The sequence below is a fragment of the Eurypyga helias genome, unplaced genomic scaffold, assembly GCF_000690775.1.
Source record: "Eurypyga helias isolate BGI_N326 unplaced genomic scaffold, ASM69077v1 scaffold920, whole genome shotgun sequence".
NCBI lineage: Eukaryota > Metazoa > Chordata > Aves > Eurypygiformes > Eurypygidae > Eurypyga > Eurypyga helias.
The window spans coordinates 14,927-40,628 of NW_010226016.1; the positions used below are offsets into that span (position 1 = coordinate 14,927).

The window sequence follows — 25,702 nt, forward strand, 5'->3', positions numbered from 1 at the left end:
CTCCACGTACCCAGTCCTTATCAGTACTTACAAGGAGTATGCATATAATGCCGACAGGAAGAAAGCGATGCCTGAGGAGGGGGCTGGGGCTGCGCAACCATACTCGATCCATACCCATCTATTGTTATTGATTGGCTCGGGCCAGCACCAGCCTGATGCCCATAAATTGCAGTTCGAGACGAAGAGCCAGGACAGCAAGGGTCAAAAGCAGATGTTCCATGAAAAGCACCGCTTCCATGACTTCTTATGCCACTGCTGCTTAAGTCTACGGGCAATGCCTGCTGCGTAAAAATTACCATCTTTTATCACGCAATTCTTTAGACATCGAAAACAAAGTCAAGCATAGCAACTGGGATCCAAATTCTTAAGTTTTAAGGCTCGACTCCGGGACATTCTTTAGATATGGTTAATATTCTTAAGTTCTTGAATTTGGTGAGAGACACTGAAATCATTACTCCAGATTGTGTAAAAAAACCTAAATATGATGGATAAATCAGTGATTATATGGGAACTACATGCATAGAAGTAGTTGGAGGCAAAAACCAATCTTTAGCATTTTCAGTTGGGCCTAGTGTATTACACTTAAAACAGAACCCAAATTGATAGTTCTGAATGTTTTCAATTAAATTTGCACACTATTGTTCTTACTTACAAACATATTATTTTAGACTTGTGATTTCAGTTACTTAAAAACTCCTAACACACAATGCTTTCAGAAAACTAACTCTTTTATACCTTTTATAAACAGAAGATTAGACTTGATTTTTTTCTTCCTTTAAAGCAGCTCTATTATTTGCAAGGTATTTATGTTTGGTTGGTTTGAACAGCCACTATCGTCTTACAGTTATCAAGAGGATGTCAACAATTATGTATTGGCTTATGACTTTCTGTAAAATATCAGTGTTTTTCTGTGCATATACTATAGCTCAAGTTTTCCTTTTCGTTCCCTTCTATAAAGCCTGCTACAGAACAAAAGAAAAACGCACAATTCAGCACCCTATTCTACTCCCTCATATCTACATTAACTTGAAATCGCAAAGTCACAAGAATTCAACATGCCTGGTCATGGTAACTGGTGCCAGAGCTGCTGCTTGCTCCACAAGGTGCAGGCACCGGAGGAGGCCTCTCAACCGGGCAGCTGGTGTCACTGAACGAAGGAGACAGCGGCACGGCTGGGTGAGGATTGTGGTGGTGGTGGTGGTGATGCTGAAAGTGGTGGCCATGCTGCTGAAAGCAACTTGTATGTGGGTGCCCCAGTGCATGATGAGCCTGCGAAGGTCCTCCACAAGGAGAATGCTGAGGGCAGCAAGATGGTAACCTTGGCATGGCCGGAGGGCCAGTTTCCAGTGTCGTATTAGATGCAGTTCTTCTTACATCATCTTGAAGATAAAGTTAACATTGAAGTGAAAGAAATTAGCAAAGCTGATCACTCTAAAGCAGTGTCTTAAATAGAAAAATAAAATGTATTTCACAAATAATTAACCAATTGAAAAACAGATCTAGACTTAACCAAACCAAACTGGACAAAAAGAAGATTTAGCTATGCCTGCCAAATGAGCCAAAATTGAATGGTTCAGGTGGATCTGCTCATGGGAACCACTACAGGACCTGAAGTGGCACTTGCCTTATTCCACGTATTTAAAACGTGTTATCAGTAAGGAAAGGAGGAAAGATTTTCCCTGTGGTTAGTGTGCAGGGACCTAAAATTCTTATTCAACTGTGGACTGCTCAGGTTTTTTGTACCTCACCTGACTTGCAGATAGAGGCAGAGCACCTATGTTTCAGAGGGGTTATGAGAGCACCCTGTACATACAGCTCTACTATAGGTCAGTATCCACGCTGTCCTGAATACATGTGCTTCCACTGAAGTAATGTACAGAGCAATGTTCAAGGAATCTATATACATCCTTCACTTCCTTACAGCACACATTAAAAAGGCATCCCCTGTAACACACTGCAATGGAAGACTTAGTTCCCTGTGAACTATATTCTACTTCCTCAAAAAAGCAAGGATGCGATTCATTTGGTATAACCAAATCATTGCAGTAGGCAAAAGCAGAAGGCTCAGGCAAAACTTCCTTCATCTTTGGTGATAAATCAATGCTCTTTTTCAGACTCCTGTCCTTTCAACTTACTACTGTTATGCTCAGCACCAAATGCTTTTCAATCTAGTGACTGATAATTAAATTCCTCCACCTCCTTTGTACTAGGAGGCAACACAACAGTTTAGAAAGCTCCCTTATTCTGTACCTCCAGCCGAAGTACCAGCAGTGCCGCCACTGGGAAGACTGGAAGTCCTCTCTGGTGCTGCAGAGGGCTGGCTGTTGGAGACGTTTGGAGATGCATCAGAGGCCTGCTCTGAGGTAGATGTACTAGTGCTGTTACTGGAAGCTGAACTCACGACCTCTGGCTCCACTCTAGCTGACGTAGTTGGCACAACTGTCGGCTCTAGTGAAACAAAAAAAGCTTTCATGTTCTTTAAGCTTGAAAAGCTGCTGGGGTTTTTAACTGAATGCCAGCAACAACAATAATTTTACAAGAAATTCTCAATTCTGATCTTGCCAGACGCTAAGAAATTCAGAACAGAAAAGCCTAAAAGGTATAAAATACAAAAGTTAATTCTGTTTCACTCATGCGTGGGGAAAAAAAAAGCACTTTTTTTTTAATCAACTCAGATTTTAAAAATATAAAATCAATTTCCAACCAAATCTGATATATCAAGTTTTATTTACTGAATAAAATGCTACTAGAAATTAAATTACTTTGGTACTTTATGATGAAAACACTTGATGAAACCTATCATAAATTTACAGGCAAACTACTCTACGATTAAGTAATACCCTTACCATTTTTTTAATGCCTACAAAGCACAGAAAAACTTTTAGATAACTAACCAAGAACAGCATAACATCATCTAAACCGGTCGTACTACTTGACAGACTTCAACCGCTGTAGCTAGAATGATAGAACCATAGAATCGTTTAGGTTGGAAGAGACCTTTAAGACCATCAAGTCCAACCATTAACCTAACACTGCCAAGTCCACCACTAAACCATGTCCCTAAGCACCACATCTACACATCCTTTAAATCCGCTTCCCTGGGCAGCCTGTTCCAGTGCTTGACAGCCCTCCTGGTGAAGAAATCTTCCTAATATCCAATCCAAACCTTCCCTGGTGCAACTTGAGGGCCTCCCCTCTTAGGAGAAGAGGCCAACCCTCACACCTCTCTGCAATCTCCTTTCAGGCAGCTGTAGAGCCCCATAAGGTCTCCCCTGATCCTACTCTTCTCCAGGCTGAACACACCCAACTCCCTCAGCTGCTCCTCACACGACCTGTGTTCCAGACCCTTCCCCAGCTCCATTCCCTTCCCTGGACACACTCCAGCACCTCAACGTCTTTCTTGAAGTGAGGGGCCCAAAACTGAACAGAGGATTATGAGGTGCAACCTCACCAGCGTCAAGTACAGGTGGACAATCACTCCCCTAGTCCTGCTTGCCACACTGTTCCTGATGCAGGCCAGGATGCTATTGGCCTTGTTGGCCACCTGAACACACTGCTGTCTCATATTCAGCCACTGTTGACCAACACCCCCAGGTCCTTTTCTGCCAGGCAGCATTCTAGCCACCTGTCCCCGAGCCTGTAGGGTTACAGGGGGTTGTTGTGGCCCAAGTGCCGGACCCAGCACTTGGTCTTGTTGAACCACATACAGTTGGCCTCAGGCCACTGATCCAGCCTGTCCAGATCCCGCTCACCCTCAGGCAGATCAACACTCCCACCCAACTTGATGTCACCTGCAAACTTACTGAGAGTGCACTTGATCCCCTTATTCAGACCATCAACAAAGACACTGAACACAACTGGCCCCAACACTGAGCCCTGGGGAACAAACACCACTTAGGACTGGCTGCCTACTGGAGTTAACTCCATTCACCACAGCTCTTTGGGCCCGGCCATCCAGACAGTTTTTTACAGGGCAAAGACTACAGCAGTCCAAGCCAAGAGCAGCCAGTTTCTCCAGGGGAATGCTGTGGGGAATGGTGTCAAAGACTTCACTAAGGTCTACGTAGACAACACCCACAGCCTTGCCCTCACCCACTAAGCAGGTCACCTTGCCCTAGAAAGAGGTCAGGTCAGCCAAGCAGGACCTGCCTTGCATAAACCCATGCTGACTGGGCCCAAGCGCCTAGTTGTCCTGTATGTGCCACTTCATGGCACTCAGGATGATCTACTCCAAAGCCTTCCCCAGCACTGAGGCCAGATTGACAGGCCTGTAGCCCCTGGATCCTCCCTCTGGCCTTTTGTAGAGGGGTGTCACATTGCTGTCAGTCAACTGGGACCTCCCGGGTTAGCCAGGACTGGCGACAGGAAGTAGCTGAATAGTACTAAAGGCTATAACAAGATAAACTTGGTTTCTAGTCTCAATACACATTAAAAGCAGATTCATTAAATCAGTATTTTAAATTTCTGTTAAAAGTACATACATGATCATTTTTCATATTGTAAAGGTAATATTGGCAATGTATTTAATTGGATCTAGGGAAATACACCAAACACTTGACAAATCTTGTTCTCTACTACACAGCTGTAAACAGGTTAAATTTTAAAAAGCTACTTGGTGGCATAATTAAAATCTAGTTTTAAAAAAGTCTCTCTTTGGCTAAGTTTGAAATGTCTCTCTACTGACAAAGCAATGACATGACTAGGAATATGATACCATAAAAGGTATTATCATCAGAAACAGCTCAGGGTTTTTTTTGTGAAAATGTCTGCATGTGTATCAGGGGGACCAAAAAAAAAAAAAGCATCAAGACACTTCAAATACTTCTCATATAAAGTCTCAAAATATGACTAGTTTTCAAGATTTCTCTCTGTATCTAGTAGGTATATCAACAACTCCGCAAGCAAAGGAATAAACATCTCCCTTCTTGCAAGTTTTCCAACTCATCAATAATAAACCATGACCTGATACCTACATTTAAATTCCTTGGGATTTTAATGTCTCATTCCAATATTTCGGAATGAGACATTAAAATACTTTTATTTAAAGGAAATGTACATATGTTTAAATTCAGTATAAAAACCACCAAGTACATAGGACACGTATAACCTAACACTGATACGCGATCATACAGTGCTCAAAACTGGCTGTTAAAACATTCTGAGAGCAATCCTGCAGCCAGGCAAATCTCAATTCTATTATCCTCAATCACCCTGCTAGCCTGTTACTGTTTTGGCTCACTGTCAGCAATACCGACAGTTCTAGTCTGTTTCTCCCCCATAAAACCAGTGGGCTCTGTCAGTCTCAAACTACCTGCTAAGACCAGTAGTTTGAAACTTAATTTCATCACAGTTCAGAGACATGAATCCAGGAAGATAGATGGAGAATGAGCCTTATGCTCTTGGAAGTAGCTAGCAAAGTTTTAAGACCCATATCTTTGAAGACATCAGTAAAGTTATGATAAAGTGTGTAGCTGTTTTGTAACAGTGTTAATTCAGAATTTTGATTTTTTTACATTAGTTCGTGTGTGGAATTTGATTCCTAACCCCCAAAATAATATCCCTGAAATCTTGGAAGACTCACCTTAGAAAGGTATTTCCTCTGGGATAAGGGAGGGGAGAAACAGCTAATCTTAAATATACACATTACAGAAGTAAAAGTTCATTCAGCAATAATAAATTCTTTAAAATAATTTGGTTCCTGACTTTAAGACTGAATTCTATGATTTGAGTTCCAAGAGTAAATTAAAGCAATAGACTTTTGACAATACCTGGAAGTTGCCCTTATGATTTTCAGCATGAATAAACATATTAAGTGCCAATAGGTTTTACTGTTAGGAAACAATGAAAGGTTACAGCTTCAGAAACCTCATGTACTTTACTAGTTTGTTTTTTTGTTGTTGGTGGGTTTTTTTGGGTTGTGATACCCCCCCGCTTTAAAAAAAATTATTTTTACCCCAAGACCTGAAAGAACAGTAACTATTCCAAAGCATAGGCAGTGACAGATTTTCCTTTTATAGTGCTGTATTGAAGTAAGCGCATATTTTTAAAGAAGCAGTTCCAACCCGTTCTGTAGTTTTCTGCCTGGTGAGTTACCTCTCAGACATACACCCAAGTCAGTTTTGGAAAATTAGATCTAGTAGACCCACTGGGAATGGCTAAACTTTTAATTTTAAAAGGAAGGGTTTTCTGGTAGGCTTGGAAATTAGTTTGTTTATAATTGAGACGTTTTCATAGAATGGTACGTTATAACTCATGCACTTAATTCCACCCTCCTTACACCAATCATCCTGCTTCTGGAAAGGGAAGAGATTTCTCAGACCACTGCAACTCACCATCTTCATCCACTGTGAGGTCCACCACTTCCGCTGCGTTCTGTCTCAGTGGCTGTATGACTGTGGAAATCCTACTGCGGTTCCGCTGTTCTTGAGGTCGTGAAGCATGAGAACTAGAGCTTTGTCCCCAGTGGGATCTTGCATGTCCAAGTGTTGAACGAGACCTTAGAAAAGGTAATGCCTTAAGTATTAACTTAAATTTTGCTGTTATTAAATTTTTCTCCCCACTGCTTGAGAAACTTTTTGAAGGTTTTTATTACTATTTTAAAGCATTTTGTTATGTTGAAATACCCCACTACTCTGCACTCGCTAGATGTATACCTACAAACATTACTGCAGCCTTTACCAGGTAACATAATGGCCCACAGCAAATAGGTAGAGTTTAAAGGTCTTTAAGCCATGTTCCTATGAAATCCATACAGGTAACTCACCCTGAAGCCCTACAGACGCAGTCAGGCAGCTGATATAGCTGATGCTATGTTTTAACTTTGTTAACAGTAAATGAAGAGTCTCCCGATCCTATACTATCCCTATGCAGTCTGAAACAGCAGATCTATGAATTACAACAGAACCATGAAGACAATAAAAACGTGTAAACCTTAACTTCTTTTGCCTGTTAACTCAGAATATTTTCAGAGAATAATTTCTATACTTTTTATTTCAAAAGTGTCCTAAAAATGCAAAATAATCAAGACTTTATTGAATATTATTTCCCCCCCTCTCCTCTAAGAGGAAATACAGCTTTGTTTAGCAAACTTAAATGAAGTGTGGCTTGAGGAGAGGAAATCGTAAGCCTGTAGCCATACCTAAGGAAAGGAATGGTTTTACCTCTGTAGTATAACACTTAGCACCCATTCTATTCACTTTAGCCGTACAAACCCAAACACTCAAATGCATGATGCTCTGGAGTTTAAGTTAAGAGGACATCGTCTTTAAGGGAAGAATAACTTCACAGTATTGTATGTACCAGTTCACTTCCAAAAACCTGTGACTCTCCAGTATTTACATAAATCAAGTGGCTCCTATTTTCCCACTTGGAAAAACAAGGTACTCAGACTTCAGAAATTCAGAAGAGGAAAATGTGAAGAAAAGGGAATGACTTCACCAAAAACAAACAAAACCCACTGCACAAATCACCATGGAGCTCAGTCTACAACTTTGTTCTGTCTGTACTCCCCTCACCCCTCTCTGTGTAACTCACTAACACAGATCAGTGTATTTTCCTGTAGTGTAAAAAGCATGCTTGCTGTAGTCATCTCAACTGGCTTACACTTCAATTCCACTTGAGATTTGCTGCGGCTGTTTGGGCTGAGCATTGCAGAAGGAAAGGGAAGAAAAAATAATCTTTTCAAGTCTTTTATGGCTACTGCACAAAACATTCCTTATTGATGCTAGGAAGAGAGAAAGCTGTTTATTTTTTAAAAGCATGTTATCTGTCTTTAATCAGGTCCAAATTAACATTCTATAAGCACAATCACTTTCATCTAGGCTATTTTTTTGCCCTTTAAAGCTTTACAAGCATTCATGTCGCTTCATAAGTTATGACTCGTCAACAAATACGTTCATGTGGACAAATTACTATTTCTAGAAACTTATTTCTAATCAACACAAGACTGAGCATCTGTGACTGCGGCTTTTGTTTTCTTCTAAACAGAAGGAAATATAAAGAAACATTGTTGAAGAAACTAATTTCCTCATTTCCTCTTTGCTATAGGTTTGGGCTGCATATTTTTGTGTGTACGACATCCTTTGAGTGTCGGAGTTTAACAAAAGATTTAGTTAGTTCCAAGTGTTGAAGAAACCTACAGTATGCATGCATTTCTCGTAAACATAAAATTGGTTTGTTCACTGTCATATTTATTCCAGTAAGTGTGATTTTTCTCAGGAAAACTTGTGTGTTATTTTAAATTTAAAACTGCATTAGCGAAAGCACTATCTGATGACAGACAGAATTACTGCCTATTGTTCGTCTGTCATTATTTTGTAAGAAGTGGATAGCCATTCTTCGTATTTTACAATTTTGTCTTCATGTTCACAAACAGGAAAACATACATAAGAGGCAAGCATCTCCAACAGTCCCATACACATGACAATGTCAAGTTTTCTTCTTCAAAGAACTCCACTTAGATAGATTCTGCAAAATCTAACAAATATGGAACAAAACTTACAGAGAGGCATGGAAGAATAGGAAAGCATACACAGCAGCAGCTTTGAAGTAGTAGGAAGTGTTCCTGAGAAATGCTTAGCTAGTCCCTGGTCAACTCAGCCGAGTTCGCTTTCTCTGGTACCTCACTGTACAGCTCTGCTTCCCCAAAATTCTGCCCATCACTCACACCAAGCACAACAACCACAACAATTCCAGATTAGTTCAATTGTAAAGCTTTGGCCAAGCTGTGGTTTGGGTTTTCTTGCTTGTTTCTTTGTTTGGGGTTTTGGGTTTTTGGGTTTTTTAAAATCAAAAATGCATAGTATGCATCCTGGTTAGAATTTCTCTGACACAACCTTATAAACTTTAAATTATACAGAGCCTTGTGACAAACATGAAGTCAAGCAAAATTGTACTAATACAAAGAGATGCAAGTCTCACCTGTAGCTTTCACCAACTGTGACAATCTCCACTTCACTATCTGTTGAGGTAACATTTATTTCTTCATTAGCAGTGACCTGGGGAGTGGAGGATGCTTCAATCACCACCACATCTTCATCAATGCTTCCTGATAAGGAAAGAAGAAGAAAGTTCATCTACCTCAGGAACTGTCATTTTAAGAGTATTTTTTCCCTAGACTTAAAATACATGTAGGTATTTCAGTGGTGACATTATATTTCATAGTGTATGTCAAAACTTGAGGTGCAACAGTCAAACACAAGACCTAATTATTAATGGTTACAATTCTGCAGTAAATATTGAAGTAAAAAAAGGAAGGAGACAGAAGATGTGGGGGTAGATACGCAAGCTTACATTCTACTGTGTATTGGAAGGAACTACAGTGAATTTTATAAGCTGTAACACCAATGAAATTCAGTCATTTAACATAGAACCAAACCAGTTTCAAACTAGCGAAGCAGCGGTAGTTTGTTACCAATAGCTTTTTAAAAAAATGCTTTTGTAGATATTCAAACATCAATCCTAAACAGTGGCAACAGGAGAAATGATGCACCAACTAGTATTTATTTTACAACAAAATGAAGACTACAGATCCACTGCTGTTTATAAACATCTTTACATCTACACTTTCAGTGGCATTCACAACCATATACTAGACAGAGGAAGTTAAAAATAAACTATCAATGGTAAAAGACAGCAACTAAATTGATTTTGTGGATTTTCATAACAAGTTTGGACAGGAAAAAATTTCTAGTTTGGGAAGAATCATTAAAGTTCCAGCCTAATACCCAGACACATGGAAACACTTCTCTACAGGTGTAACACTGAGAGTGACAAGTCTGAGCTATCTAGAATATTTATACTGAGCTATGGAATATTCACTATAGTAACACCACTGAGCACAGAAGAACTTAATAATGTAGTTAGATAGCTTAGAAGTCGCAAACTACCATTTTGAGATTTGCGAATTTCTTCAAGAAAAGTTCTTGAAGAATTTGGTCTCATTCAAATCAATACTTACACCCTGTACGGAGTGAGTGTTCCTCAGCTGCTCTACTCAGTGGCAGGGCAGATTGATTATTCCCTATCGCCACCCCCAATATCAACACTTTTATATTTTAAAAAACCCAAGTTACATTACTTATTTTCCAACAGCCTTTGTTTGCTTCTGGTTATACTTACCCCAGAGAGACTGGTGCCTGAAAAAAAATACTTGTATTCACCAAATTATAATGACTGGAAATTATATGTGACAAAATTAATTCTCAGAACTTCCATGAAAATTTTGGGGAAAACTGAAAACACTACAGTGTCTAAAAAACAAAGTTACATGCTAAAATTGAAATGCAGAGAAGCCGATTACTCAGAATGAAAAGCAGCTAAAGTCATCATCCCATTCAGAAGAACGCAAATGACATGCTTTTGACATCTTGCAAATCATGGGCAAATAAGCAACAGCTTCCTCTTGCAAAACAGTCTTGGCTGTTCCTCAGACAAAACCGGCTAGTCAGGCACTGCTGAAAGGTCTCTTCAATCAACCATCCTATTTCCCCCCATCTCTGTGCTTCTAAACATGTGCTTTCTCTGAACTACAGTTAAGTTTGAGAGCACTGCTGGAAGTCTATGTGTCCTCAGGCTCAGTATCTAGTGAAACTTGACAGGTGCAAAAGCAGGAAGATTTAGGCTTAAGTATGATCTTATCACTTCTGAAAATAAACAGCACCTCCTTGAGGACAAAAATCACATGCCATGTACTTCCAGCCGAAATTCTTACACAAGCTTGTCTCTTGAAAACCAAAGGGAATTCTCAACTGATTATCTACACAATTCAGATACTTGCCTTTGTCATGGTTTGAGAGTTCATTTACTTAATATTTCTTTTAAGCAAATCTTTAGTCAAAATGTGATTTACAGACTACACATGAGTCAGACTGTAGACACCATCAGGTCTGTCACTGGAAGAACAGGTTTTATGGCTTCCAAAACAATAAAAGAAAATCTTTAGGAAAATAGTCAGAGTTCTATAAATAGGGGAGATTGTAGCATAGTTCAACCACATGCTATTCCCTGCTGTTAGCGCTTTCTAATAGCACTCTCCCAAGTCAAAAGCACAAGCTGGCTGCATTTTCATTCCATGAAGTGCTTTCCTATACAAGGAGCCAGTAATACACACTTTTGTCAAAATGAAGAAAACAACTCCTTTAAACTATGTAAATATTTGTAAGGCATTTAGTAAGATTATATAGCTACGAAAAAAATATAAATATAAGCCATGACCATACACAACTTTGTATTCCCTCTAAACACAAAGAGCGTTCAAGTGAGTTCAGTTAGAAGCACACCAAGGGGCAAAGTACAGCTATGAGAACTTCACCTATGTTAAGAACATTGCAGTACTTTGGAGAACAGGATATACAAATTAGACAATCGGCCAATACAAACTGGTCTCATTACATTTATCTGAACAATAAGAAATGTCAGTGCAATACATTAGAACTGGGATTTACTGAAATCTCAACACTTGCACATCTTTCTGAGTATTTCTTTTCACCCTGCAGGAGAACAAAAACACAGGATGTTTTTATGTAGTCCACCATAACAAGGTATACTTACTTTATCTGCTTTTATGCGCATACCAGTCACTGACCAGTCATCATCTCTCTGGAATGAACTTCAAGCAACTTTGATCTTACATAAGGTATAAATATGAATAACTTACTCATCAATGTATCAGCTAAATGATTGACCCTCTAAGAGAACAGCTAAATCTCTATAATGAGTGTTACTAAACTAATCCTATACTCCTTGAAAGTAATCTCCCTTCAAGGAGAATAGTCACTGGACTGCTGGCAGCAAAACAGTTAAGCAGATTTAGGAGAGGTATTTTGTACTGCTTTCAGCACAATACCTACAGCTATAAAACACACAGAAAATTATCCTCCTGCAGGCATACGCTACTGCTCTCTCTCATCTCCTGAATAACAAAACTCAGCAAGCAAATTATGCTCTAGTTGTTTGTGACTAAATTAGCCTTTGGGCTACCACTGAAAGACTCATTCTACATTTTAAATGAGCTGGTTAAAACCAAAACTTCTACTGAAAATTAAAGCAAGAATTTTCAGTTTCCACTGAATTTTGTGGTGGGTTTTTTTCTCCTCTCTATTTCCCCCTCCCTACTCACATCCACAAATAATATTTTATAGTGCATGTAAACCAGCAAATTTTAGTTTGCAAGTTATGTAAATCCCAACAATTCAGACTCATCAACAGCAGTTACTAATTAGGTTTTGTACATGACTAATAATCAGTAACTTCTTTACAAAAACTTTTCCCCTCTCTCTTAAAAAGGCTGGTTTATGATCAAAACCTAGTGCTCAGCCAACCTAGGGGAATGGGTAAACTACACTGGCTTGAATCCAAATCTGAACGTGCTCAAAATGATGATCATCCCTTAAACAAATCACTCCCTCCTTAAGGCCCTACATCACAAAGACAGCCAACCTGTCAGATTAAAGTACTTTATTAAGCAGAATATAACTTTTAAAATAATACTGCGTAATCCAATATTTAGATCGGATATCTTTTTCTGAGAAAGTTGTAGGATTGTTTCAGAACTGCAACTGCTAGGTGCTGCTGACAGACCACATGTAGTTATGGAAACAACTTTTAGAATCAAATACTTTAATAATCCAAAAGTCATGCGCAAGAGACTGTACAAAGTTTAGTCAAACATGTATAATATATACAATTATACTCTGTTTAACATATACAGTTATACTATGACTTAAGTCTGAAAGATCATGGCATATCTCAGAGATTAATCAATCCTCATCAACACAAGTACCCCACTGAGGACGTAAACACCACTGGTATAGTATCCAAAAGCATGTTTGGCTGATCATTGTCCTTGCTGGAGGATATTTTGCATCTATTTTGCAATTAACATGGGGTTTAACTAGTTTAAATATTACATGTAAGACTGTGTATTGTAAAATTCCTTCACTATTTCAAATGAGACAGTCTGACCGAGCCATAAGTGAAAACAGAAGACATTAAAAACAAGCAGTCAAGTTCCAGTGACAGAGATGACTTATTTTGAGTCCAAGCTTTCACTGGATCAGACCAAGGGCCTGCTAGGGCCCACATTCTCTCTGCCAGCCGCAGCAGGCAAAATTATGCGGTTTGAGCAGAAAATCCAGGCTACAGTCTTAAACTGAAACCTCTCACACTACCCAGCATCCACAGCAACATTACAGATGTCAGAGAGCACTTTCTTGTCTATTCACTGCTCATGGGCAGCTGTCAGCAAGCATGTCTAACCCCCTTCTGAACTTTCTGGTACTATGTGTCTCTACAGCACCTTGCACTGCCAAGTTCAAGACAATTACCTGGATACTAAACCAGTTTGAAATGGCTAAAATAGTATCTTACTGACATTAATGAGTACTCCCTTCTTCAACTTTCAAACTTCTTGAACTAGGTGTGACAAGTGCCCCCTGCTCCCAACACTGGTAATACAGTTAGCATAACTGACGCCATTTTAAGAGGCATGCAGCCATTCCCTGTGACCAAGCAGGTCACGTATTCGTTCCCTTTCCCCTCATTCTCAGGCTCTGAAGATCCTGCGAACCAAGTAGACAAACCAAACAGTTTTCCTCCCCTCCCTATCAGCCTCAAGATTCCTGGGTGCCAGGACAATTACTCCCTTCCTTGCTGGCCTTGAAGGTCCCAGGCACCCGGCCAACCGAGCGCTGTTGATGACCCAATCACAGAATAGTGAAGACTATCAGCACACAGAGCACTGCGTGTATAAAATCAAGCAGTTACATGTCCTAAATGGGAACCTGGAGACAGCAAGACCCATGACTCCAGTGGCCAGGGATGCCCCCACCCTCATCTGCTTCCCTGAGGATTAAGTAAGTGACTCGTATTCCTTTATATGATTTTTTTGAGCCTAGATTATGATAGTTACATTGATACAGCAAACCATGTATTAGGATTTGAGGTGATCCACATAGGGTCCAGGTGATCGTAATACAACTTAACTCACAATTTCTAAATTCTGTATTATGCTACTTATAGACTGTACTATATTGATTCTCCTTGTAGAAATCCTGTGCCATTCTAGGAATAAATTCTGTGCTATACTAATCATAAAATCCCTAAGAAAAAAAGCTGTAATTGTAACTACAATTAAGTGCCATCATTGTTCTGCCCAGGATCCCCTAGAAGATTCCAATCTAACTTGTATTACTGTAGCTATTTAAAGCTTTAATTCATTGCAGATAGATAGAGCAACAACGGCTGATGTTGACTGCTCAAAGCCAGGTGCTTCTTCCCTCCCCACCTCCAAGCTCTTCTACAGCTCCTCTCTAGTAAGAGCCACAGTAGAAAGAGTATGTATTCATGACCTTGTCCACTAATGCTATTGAGATAAAAGCTCTGAATTATGAGCTACATCAGTTATGGTGAGAAAAGGAGCACATGCTGTAGATTTAGGAGGGATAAGTAACTGAAAAATAAACTCTAACAACAGGCAGCTCATTTACACTCAACACATGTTTATCTTGAGCTTATTAAAATAATATACCGCTTCATGTTCACAGTTCACACGTTTAACATTTTCACCAGCTTCTGGCTTCTAAAATACTGGATGTCTGTATTCAACATTTTGAGGGGACAGACAACAGACATGTTAGAGAAATGAAGAGTATGGCAGTGAACAAACTCAGTCTTATTCTAAACAGCTTTGAACAAAAACTGGAGCTGCTTCTCATCAGCATCACACTCTAAGGGAAGAGGCAAGGCCTGTCCAGCACTAGCTGCTCAGAAACGTAAAGTAACATGTCAGACCCTGAAGGAATTTTAAGTGCTATTAGCCGAACAGTTTATGACAAAGGAAAGTTTTACCCAGCTTTTTTTTGTAACACTTTTGTTTCCTGGGGTTCAGTTTTACTCCCAAATCAGAGTACATGAGGCTACATACTTGTTCTTATTTTAGCTTTTGCTGGATTTTCCTCCACAGATTGGCTATCTCCAAACGACACCCCAACCCTTCAAATCCAAGGTGAAAATCAAATACCTGGTCAAGCGTATCTGAAAATGCACACTGCAACATTACAGAGACCCAATTACAGTAAAAGTTGAAAATTAGCCACCTTTGACAAGGAAAGTCAAAAGAGAATTCTCTATAGGTGTGTATACAGGTCGTCCAAGGGTTAGAGAAATGTGTCTGAGCTATCTAAACAAAACACAGAATCAAAATTTGTGTTGCACAGCAAAAATGTTGCTGCTTGTAGATATAACTGTGAGGCCAGTATTTCAATGAAAACCAACTGATCAACATCCTGATTAGAGCACATACCCCTGAAAGCACCTGCACCTTCAACTGTAACTGTATCATTAAATGACACATGGTTGGTTTTACATTGTCCTTATGCCCCCAACTCTCCTACAGCTCCTGAATAAGCTGCATCTGGTCATCCCAGATTTAATGAGGACAGCTGCCTTTTACAGCAAACAGTTGGTCAAACAATATAATCTATTCCCAGGTGCCAGGATTTTGTACTTGTTTATATTCTCTCACTCCCAAAGCACAATGTTCCACCAGAATAGCTGAAGCCCTGATAGAAAAGGGAGGAAGAAACCCTACAGCATTGTTTGGGGTTTTTTGGCAAAGGTTTTGTTAAAACAAACAAACAAACCCACACCAAAAAAACCAAAAACACCCACACAAATCTTCATTCACGCAATTTTCAAGAACACAGACAAGTTAGTTTTAGTAGGTTAATTTTTGTAGTTAAACTTATTTGGTTGAAAAGATCTGTTACTTGAATTTTTCACAATAATCAGAAAGAAACATTTCCCAAAGAGTATACACTAATTTACTGGTTCTTTAAATGCACTGTACCTTTAAATAAACATTAAAGCAAAAGAATTATTTTGTGACATATTCTTAATACAAATTGTTGTTAAGTAGGCTACAAGGCTAACCACATCACTTTGATGCCTACTTATTAAAACTTCAGTTATTACCATATCTTTTAAAATTCTATTTTCTTTTTTGATTATTCTTCTCATCATCCACCTTTACGTCTACCCTCTAGTACTTCTACATATATGCTGCAGGCCTCATTCTTAGCAGAAGTTCCTTGTCCTTCAGTATATTCTGTAATTTCAGCAGTTTTATACATAATCTTCATGTGCTAATTTAGAGGAAAAAAATTCTTCCCTAACATTAACGGGCTAGTGTAGCACCACTGGAAATACCACCCTTTCTTCATATAGAAACATCATCATGCTTCTTCACTATACAGAAAAGCTGCATAGCTATTTTTCCAGCTGGCCCTACTTCTGTCCCGATTAACTCAATAACTAGAAATGCCTTATATAACAGCAGAAAGCTACAGAAAGTGTTAATCACACTTATCTTCCTAAAAATAGGACACAGAGGAAGCCTGTTCAACTTCCCATTTTATCTGCAATCTAAATAAAATGCGCAAAACCCTCCCATCAATATATATTTTGACTGGAAAAAAGCTCAAGCATACTATTCACATACACTAAACCATAGTTACTTCTCAGCTCACTGCAAGTGTTAGTCCTGAAGTACAGCCACCATAACACACTTTCTTTAAAGCATACCTTATTTCAGTTATAACTGATATCAGTATTTTAATCTAAAATTAAGTGGTGTGGAGCTAATCGATTTTTCATTCATGACGCAAGAATAAATAATTTCATAAGTTATGCATGCTTTTCATGCAGTATAAAAATTAAGCCATTGGACATTGAACTTACTTTTCCACATAACTAGATGAAACAAAATGCAAGTTTCAGTCTTCCTACCAACAAAACAGCATCACGCTGAATCATGGAGTTACCAGAAGTTACCTGAGCAGCTTGAATATTCACTGATAATGGCATCAATTTTTAAAGAGATCTCTCTCCACAAGATTCTTTGAAATGCTTGTGGAAAAACCTCACTATGGAAATACTTGTTCTATACTTCAAGGGAAATAAAAGCACAGAAGTGGTGTTAAAATTGAATCTGTGTTAAAAAAAGGCAGTAGGCGTTAATGGTTCAAGCTGACTAAAAAAAGTTAATTAAAACTCCTCTATTTAAAAATATTTATCAGGGTTAGGAATAGACAGCCACCTAAGAAGCCATAACCTATGTTTTCTCATCCATATACCAGTTTCACTGTTGCATAGTGCTCTGTATGTGGAAAGAGTTGTTAAACATGATTTTTCAGTGACAGGAAACTTCAACCTCTCTTAAAATGAGAAGAAACTAATAACTTGGAAACACAAGTATTAACACAGTACTTTCCCAAATAAGTTTTTACTACGAATGTATGCCTATCACCATACATTAAATATTTACAAATCACACCCTTCAATATGCTTGAACATTCATGTCAAAGGTAACTTTTTTAGGTTTAAAAAAAAAAGACATTTCTGTTCCCACAAATATGCATGAAGATAATTAAGGCTGTGCAATAATTCTTCTGTTTCAGAGTTACTTATGCAGCCCTAGCATTGCATAAGATTTTTGCATTACAAATTTTACTTCTTTTAAGTAACTTGAAGAAGTACATTAAAGAACAACACACAAATTATTTCCTGCTACAATGGACAACAAGCAGTAATCTAGTCTTTAGTATTCTGGTTCTGTTCAAGCATAAATCCTACACCAACATGAACATACACCCCTCTTTTTTTTTTTAAGGAAAAAAAAAAACCCCTGTCCTTGTATTTTCAGTCATTTTTTTCTTAGAGGAATGATCAGCACATGATTTAACTGTCTAACCCACATTTGTCAGTAGGCAAAAAACCTAGCTGCACAGATTAACACTATGCTGTGTTCTATGTATCTACTTCCCCATGCTCTCTAAAAGCTGAAATGACAAACTGAAGGCACAACTATAACATTATGAATGTTACCGTTCCTAGTCTTGGGACTGCCTTTCATTTGGCCAACTTAAGGTGAAAGGAAGTACAAGAAAATTGGTAGATGGCAAAAAAACCCATCACATCAAATGAAAAACCCCAAAAAGACCAAAAACATGCCCCAAAAAAACCCCACTCCAAATATTCAAGCATGCCCTCAAATACTGTGTCAAGACATGCAGGTGCTCTACATTTCTCTGGTAAGATCACTGCCTTGACTTTATCTAGGTAGAACTTTTGGTATACATACACAGTACTTTGCTTTCCACAACTTCAGGCTGTAACATTTTCTCCTATTGCAATACTAAAGCTACCTTCAACTGACACTATTTCAGGCTCTTATCTCAATGACCATTTTTTTCCTTCCCATGGATTTTTTTTCCAGTTTTCAAGCACAGTAAATTATGTATTAGCAGATATTTCTACATTCTGAAACCAGTCAGAATTATTACTGCCACAAACAGCAAAGCTGTAATAGCTAAAATTAATACAATTCAACAACTAAGAAAAAGTAGCAACTCCATAGCATATGACTAATCAGACTGAGCATCCTTCCAGTACACTGTTTAGAAACCATTAACTTTACCTTTTACATTAAAGTTAAGATTATAGATTCATTGCAATTTTACTGGAAGCTCTGAATGTACTTTTCTCATCAAGAACTTAGGGCATAATGTTCATGTTACCTGCAGTTAAGTCTATTTGTAGTAAAACTTCTATAAAAACACAAACGCAACTGCTCCAAAGTACTTATTAAAAAAACATATTGTACATGATGAAAGCTCATTAATAAAAAGTACCCCCGGAATTTAGTTTTACCTGGAGGAACAGCTGTACTGTTCTGGTGGTTTTCACCAGGTGACACAAATAAGTCTTCTTCCCCTTCAGTTGATGAACTGGAAGAAGATTCACTACTGAGATCATTCTCACTGGAACTGCTCGAGCTGGGTAGTAAAGCGTACTTTCTTCGAGCTAGCACTTCCCGCTTTTTTCTCTGCATTAAAATTCGTTCCTTTTGGTTCTGCGTCCGCTGTGATGAACTAGTTTTCAAAAATCTCTTCCTATATGGAAGCCTTCTTAAAGAACTGCTATGAAAACAGGGCCTTTTCATTAATAACCCAGGTACAGAGTCTGCCTCAGTCCGAGGCCACTTTTGTGACCTTGCGCTATGAGTTCTACTTGTAGTATTCAACACTGCCTGAGGGGATCTTACGGGAGTGCCGTTTTCTTCATCAGATGTTACTGTGTCAGAGTCTCCAAAATGTAGGCTAGATGAAGGCGAAGAGATACAGTCACTGAAAGAAGAATCATTGTCTTCACTCTGTGTTTCTACATGCTGTCTTAATCCTAAAATTCCTTGGTCTTCTTTGTCAGGACAGTTTTGAGTGTATGAGGGACCAGCCTGCTGGCTCTTGCGTTTTTTTCGCACCACAATACTTTTGTCTTGGTCTGTACGGTTGCCATTTGTGTCCTTCTGCTTTTGAGAATCACCACATAAGTGAGAGAACTCATTCCCTACTTTACTGGCGATCATCTCAACGTCTGCAGGGAAGCTTTTGGCTGCCCCAATAGGCTCAGGGTTCAAGAGGATCCCCTTCAGACTCTCCTGTCTCTTTGGTGCATCAGCAGGAAAGCTTTTAGAGTATAAACTATATTACATTCAGGAGTCCATTTAGACATGGAAAGTTTTAAGAAAGGCCTAGAAATGAAAACAGATATATATCAATAAAAGTAAGCATCAGATTTTTCAAAAGCAAAACTGAAATAAGAAAAAAAGCCATTTACTGCTAAGACTAACCTCTCAATGGGAAAAGCAAACCAGCAGTAACTGAAATACAACTGTTTCACAACATTAACAATACTGCTTGACACTGTCATTTTGAATTAAGACAGAGCTCTTATAACTTGCATTGAAGGGAAGTTCTTACAGTCAGTGAAAACATTCTCATTTTCACTGAGCAAGCCTTGATATATGGTCCAGAGTCTTACACCTACAAAAATTACACGAGTTTCAGATAAATAGCTCCAATGGCCATCAACTAAACTGCACACTTAAATAAGGTCTACATCTTCCCCTATAGCCATATACATGGATAGTACGTACCTTGAACACAATACGGTGTACAGTAAAGTGACAACTGAGCTATAGGAATCAGTTACTTAGAATTCATTATTCTTTTCTGACATGAAAAGGAATAAAACAGAGATTTTGAACCTTATTATTTTGGGGTAAAATAATAAAAATCCATTTCTTACCTAGAGTTTCTTAAAAAAAACAAACAAACAAAAAAACCCACACCACACATTAGTAGTATAGAGTAGGGTACAATGCTATTTTCAGTCCATGTACTTCGACTCTATTCTGCGACAGAAACCAAGCATATCCTATCACATGTCCCCTTAAAAGTTGGTGCCAGGCAGGCTCCCCTCACTGTGAAACATTACGCTGCCAACACACAACAATGCAACATTAGACTCAAAGCCTGTTTCAAAGAAAAACTTTAGTACTGGAAGACTACTGAGAGAGACAGGCAACAGTAACCTCAGCAATGTATTCACCTTCAACCCGCTTCCTCTGGCATCTCGGCCTTCTGTTTAAATTCCCAAAAGGAAGTGACAAAAGAATTTGGTTCCGACTGTGATAACCCCTGAAGCACTCTTTACTGTAACTAATATCACCTTTTTGTGCCTCAGATGAATAAGGCTCTAGGAGACATTTGGCACTTATACTACTTCCGCCGTTAGGTGCTCCATCCCTTCTCCCTCCCCACTTGTTTGAAGGACCACCTCCTATGCTCTTCTAGAAACGTTTGTGTGCTGAATCAGAAAGTAGAGCTGGCTAATATGAAAAATAAATTACCCAAACAGATCAGACACCAATACAATTCATCACATAAGCACACAAACAGCTATACTTGGCTAACAGCAGGCTGTGCTGAAGTACCAGAAGGCTGCTTAAGAAGAATACGTGCAACTCTGCCTTATGGGGAAACGAGGCTCCTTAAACAGCGCAGGAGCATACACATGAAGCCACAAAAAAAGTCTAAGGTAGCAACAGCAAAGCTATAGCAGGTTAAGTATCATTTACTGCTCAAGTCCATCATCTTCTGCCTCAACCTCCAAATTCTCCAAAATGCTAACACATTCTTACATCTGGTGCTAATATTTAAAGCTCTAGTTTTATTATGTCACAGAATCGATACAAGATTGAGATTACAGAATAGATTCAAATCAACACTTCCTGGATTGTTTCACAAACTCATGCTTTCCTTCAGGAGCAGCTGTGAGCTAGCTATTCCTTAACAGACCCTGAAGAATGACTATACCCACTGCAAACTGAGATGCATTTCCCAGGCAGCCTGTGTTCTCTTCATAGCCAATAGTAACTAATCTAATTCCTCAAGAGGTGTAGGCCAGAATTAAAAATTTGCACAAGGCATATATGCTGCAGTACTAATATCTAAACCAGCTCTAAGTTCACTGGATCTTTCTGAAGATCAAGAATCTTGTGGATCCTAGAACCCCAGCGAAAAAAATCCATTTCAATGTTCTCACTGGAAATCCTACACCTGTTTATAACAATTACACTGAAATGTGAGGTCTATAGCCTGTTATAACTAAGAAAGCAATACTGTTTTCTAATAAATTTACAGCAGATAGGTATGTTTTACATCAGTAAGTCAAAAGCAAACTGCACGCAAATTGGACTAAACCTCCTCTTTTTTTGCTAACCACTACAGAGCCTGAAGGACTGCTTACTCATGGCAGAGCTGCTGGCTTCCAATTAAAAACTACACAACAGCTTAAACATTTTGAGTATATTTTTGATGTGAATGGCAGCAATCAATCAACAATGACAAATAATCCATTCCTTCATCGTTTAGAAATGCTATCACAAAACTTTGAACAAAAGATTTGACCAAAAAAGACAGAAGCTGGAAGAAAATCTTACCATTTAACCACATTCCAATCCAGTGAAACTATTTTCAGGGGTTAGGCATAAGAAATACCCTTACTACATGTAAAGTCCAATGTTTTTACACAGAAGACAAAGTTTGTGGGGGACTACAAAAATATTATGCAAATAATTAAGCCTAATTAGGACATCACCTGCTGTTAAACATTTACAAGATCCTACAAAATCTCCCTATATTTAAAAGCAGTCCTCAGAAGTTTTTTCAAAAAGCAGCAAGATGCAGTAAGCTCAATCAGCATTAGTGTTCCTCTTTCCTAATCAAAACATTTGCCTATTAACTTACAGAAGCAAGACTTTGAGAGAAAAAATGGGGCAGTATCTTCTTTTAAGCTATTTTAAGTAAAGACTCAATGAAGAGCTGTTAAGACAGCTACCTGAAAACTACAGTTATTCCAAGTTCCCCTCTAAACTGTATGACTGTTCAGAGTAATGCTGTGTACATGACTTATCCATTCACGCACAAATTAAAGACCTTTGATATCAATCACACCAGGACAAACAGGAGGGAAAGAAAATTCCTGCAAACTGGGGATGTCACTCTAAAGGTTGACATCTTTACAGCAGACAAGTTTACAAACACATAAAAAAGCCAAACACATTTGAGTTATAAGGTGGAGCAAAGTATTTTGTCATTAAGAATTAATTCCATTACTAGCAATCAAGAAGTATGATCGCATTAAGAGCGCTATAAAACAGTGAAATGGTTCATTACACAACATTAACTCAAATTTTGGGTGTAAACTTGGTTGATGACAACATGTAATCCAACATATCATTACTCCGAAAATGTATTTTCAGTTACATTTTAAAATCTAGTCAACTCCCTTCTCCATCAAGAAACAATCTCTTTTTTAGCTGTCAAAAAGCACCTTGATCGATTCTCTCAAGCTTGGCCACAATAAGTACACAATGCTTTGACACATGACCAGCCAAGCACTTGGTAGAAAACGCCTCTCAAGCACATGCTTCTAACAGAACCTTAAATTAAGGTCTCTGTCCTGTTACTGTAATACACACACCTAAACCCAGCTAGCCAAATAGTTTATTCAGCAAACAGCTGGACTTCTAGCCAACCTGATGAAAAGCAGTGAACAAAAAAAGCCTTATTTACAAAGCAGTTAGTAGTCTATTTCCTCATTTCCCCTATCTTCAATTTCCTGCTCCTCTCTCATTACAAACAAAGTCATTTCCCCTTGCCTGATGCACTCTGCACCACTCAGACCCTAAACGCTTTTACAGGCAACCTGGCTATCCAGTAGATTTGAGCCCGGAAGCCAGTGCAGACAGGAGTTCTTCCCAATATCTTGGTAGTATTGCTACCAAGATTACCAAGAGCCTGCAGAATGTATTGATGTCAATCTCAGAAAGAACACTGCAATACCACTACCATAAAAATTCTGTGCTCAGACCATTTCTCTACCTAACTCAAGTGCTACATATACAACGGTATGTGGCAAGAAAAGATTTAATGTTGTTCCAGAGAGGAAGTTTCTTTCAGTTACGTTTGTACTTCCTTTATTCAGTCCTAACTCTCAATTTCTTTGCATATGTTTACTGAACTCACAATTAACTTTTAAAGATAATTAATTCCCTTCCCCAATACGCAGCTTTTAGCAGATTTTACTGTTAACATTATTTTTACTCTGACAAGCTAATACTGGTACTGTTATCTTCATGAGAAAACCTCACTGGTGAGGTCTGGTATGCACAAAGAAATCTTATGTTGCATATACTGCTCCTACCACAGTACTTTTATTGAACTGGCAAACATGGCTATCAAGAGCTCAGTGAATGGACCAGTAAACAAGAGGATCACAAAAGCTGTATTTTGGAACACTAACAGTCGTTTCTTTCCTCTCATTATAAAGATATATTTTTATTCTTTCAGCAAGGCTCTTCCATCAGATGAATCAAGACACCAAGAAACAGGATAATGAAAAAGCTTATAAAATTCATAACAAGACCTTCAGCAAAAATGAGATAACCTAAGTTCTACTACTTCCCTTTCTCAAGGGCAGGGAGCCAAACAAGCCTGATTCATCTGTAACCCTGACGCAATGGAGGTTGACAAAGGACTGGGAGCCATTTGAGAAGCTCCACCCCCAACACAACACCATGAAGATTCAATCTCAGTCCTGTCATGTGCTGCTCCAACAAATATAAAGAACTCACTGAGCAGTTCACAAAAAACACCACTTGTTAGCCTAGAAGGGAGCAGTCATGCCCTACCCATTTCATTGCTGTCAAACAGGGACAACCTCTATAACGCAGAGTAAGTAGCAAAATCACATGTCTAATATTCAGTTCCACTATCAGTGAAACAAGCGCAAACACATCTTGAAACTTTATTGCACTGTTCTCCACTTCTGGTTGTCCTTTATATTTCATCACTTCACAAGACACAGCGATCTTTTAAAGATTAACTACTATATTTTAGCATACTGTAACTGCCGATTGCTTTGTTTTGCAGCAAGGAAGACCAGTATAAAGATCTATGCGTTCTTATAAAAGAGCAACAATCAGAAGGTAATCTCAAACTCTATTATGCTTGCTTTGATATTATGCAGCATCCAACACCTTAATTCACAGGACAATATGAAATACCAGTACAAACCACCCTCAATTTGCTGTGTTCTCTTTAGCGCATCCACAGTGGTACAGATAATCCAATTTTTGAATTACAAAATTAACTGAGAATTCTCCAAATACAGTTCTTCTATTCTGCCCTACAGAAAGGGACATAGTTTGAGAATAACATGCATGGTATTAGTTAGTAACTGGATGACAATCTTCTAGAGACAAGTTCTTGCCTATGGTCTCCCAAAGACACTCCATTATATCCAGCCCAGACAGAATAGTTTGTCTGTGCTTTGCAGAGGGGTGCTACAGTCACATGAGCCACAGCAATGCAGACAGGCTTACTCACTCCTTGCAGCCAATTCCAGGAAGCATCACTGGCCTGGAAAGCCTACTCTTAAAGTGAAATAATGTTATTTCAAGTACAGTACTACTCTTACTAAGCTGTGCAAACCCACCTCAAAAATGTCAGACCACCTTAACAGTAAAGTACTGTAACCAACAGCATGCATCCTCTGGACCAGCAAAACATTAAATTTTCTCTCTGAAAAAAAATTCCCGAGACCTTTAAGGTTTATTTCCTCATGCATAAGTCAATTCAGATCAGTAAAGCAATTATCTTGCAACAGAAATGTCAGGCCACCTATAGAATAGCTACAGAATGCCTCTGTTATGCCATATTACCATTCACCTCTGAGACTTAAAACCGCTGCATCCTTATGGAGACTACTGAAAGTGTCTATCTCAATCTTCTAACAGAGTCTAGGCACAGGACAGCTCTTCCCTAGGACTGGATCTATGGCCTGTCTCCAAATGGAGTAGACAGAACACATGGAGCACACGCAGCTGGAAGCACCTCAGCTGGATAAATTAGCAAGCTAAGAGCAATTCTGCGTGGAGTCCTACGATCAAGTTAGTTCTCCCACAATACACTATATGAATCAGTCCAAGACCATAAGGCACCCACAGAAATCCTAGCACTCATCAAGCACCAGTGAAGCATGAGCATGCATATACCCACCTGGGCAAGGCATCCACTTGGCTCTGCGCAACAGATGCAAGCAGGTGGATTTGACAAACCTCGTGTTCACATGCACATTCTTAAGACTGGACATTTCTTTGCTGTGTCCTAGCCTTAAACTCAGTTAGCTACATTAACACTATGTAAATCATGGGTTTAAGACATAAGCATTATGATTTGGCAATCAGGAATGTTTTGGCTTCAGTGAACTCCAAGACAAACATAACTGCAATGAACTT

The 25,702-nt window shown here is 38.8% G+C and overlaps 1 protein-coding gene across 1 annotated transcript in view; it reads right to left on the reverse strand.

Annotated features, from left to right (window-relative positions):
• Window positions 1-19,569, reverse strand: part of RNF111 (ring finger protein 111) — a 31,261-nt gene extending 11,692 nt beyond the window's left edge. The window contains 7 exon segments of the mRNA XM_010151097.1: window positions 32-281; window positions 1,060-1,379; window positions 2,251-2,448; window positions 6,333-6,496; window positions 8,920-9,046; window positions 18,709-19,521; window positions 19,524-19,569. Of these exon segments, the coding sequence (XP_010149399.1) occupies window positions 32-281; window positions 1,060-1,379; window positions 2,251-2,448; window positions 6,333-6,496; window positions 8,920-9,046; window positions 18,709-19,521; window positions 19,524-19,569 (1,918 nt within the window).
• Window positions 19,570-25,702: the final 6,133 nt, after the last annotated feature.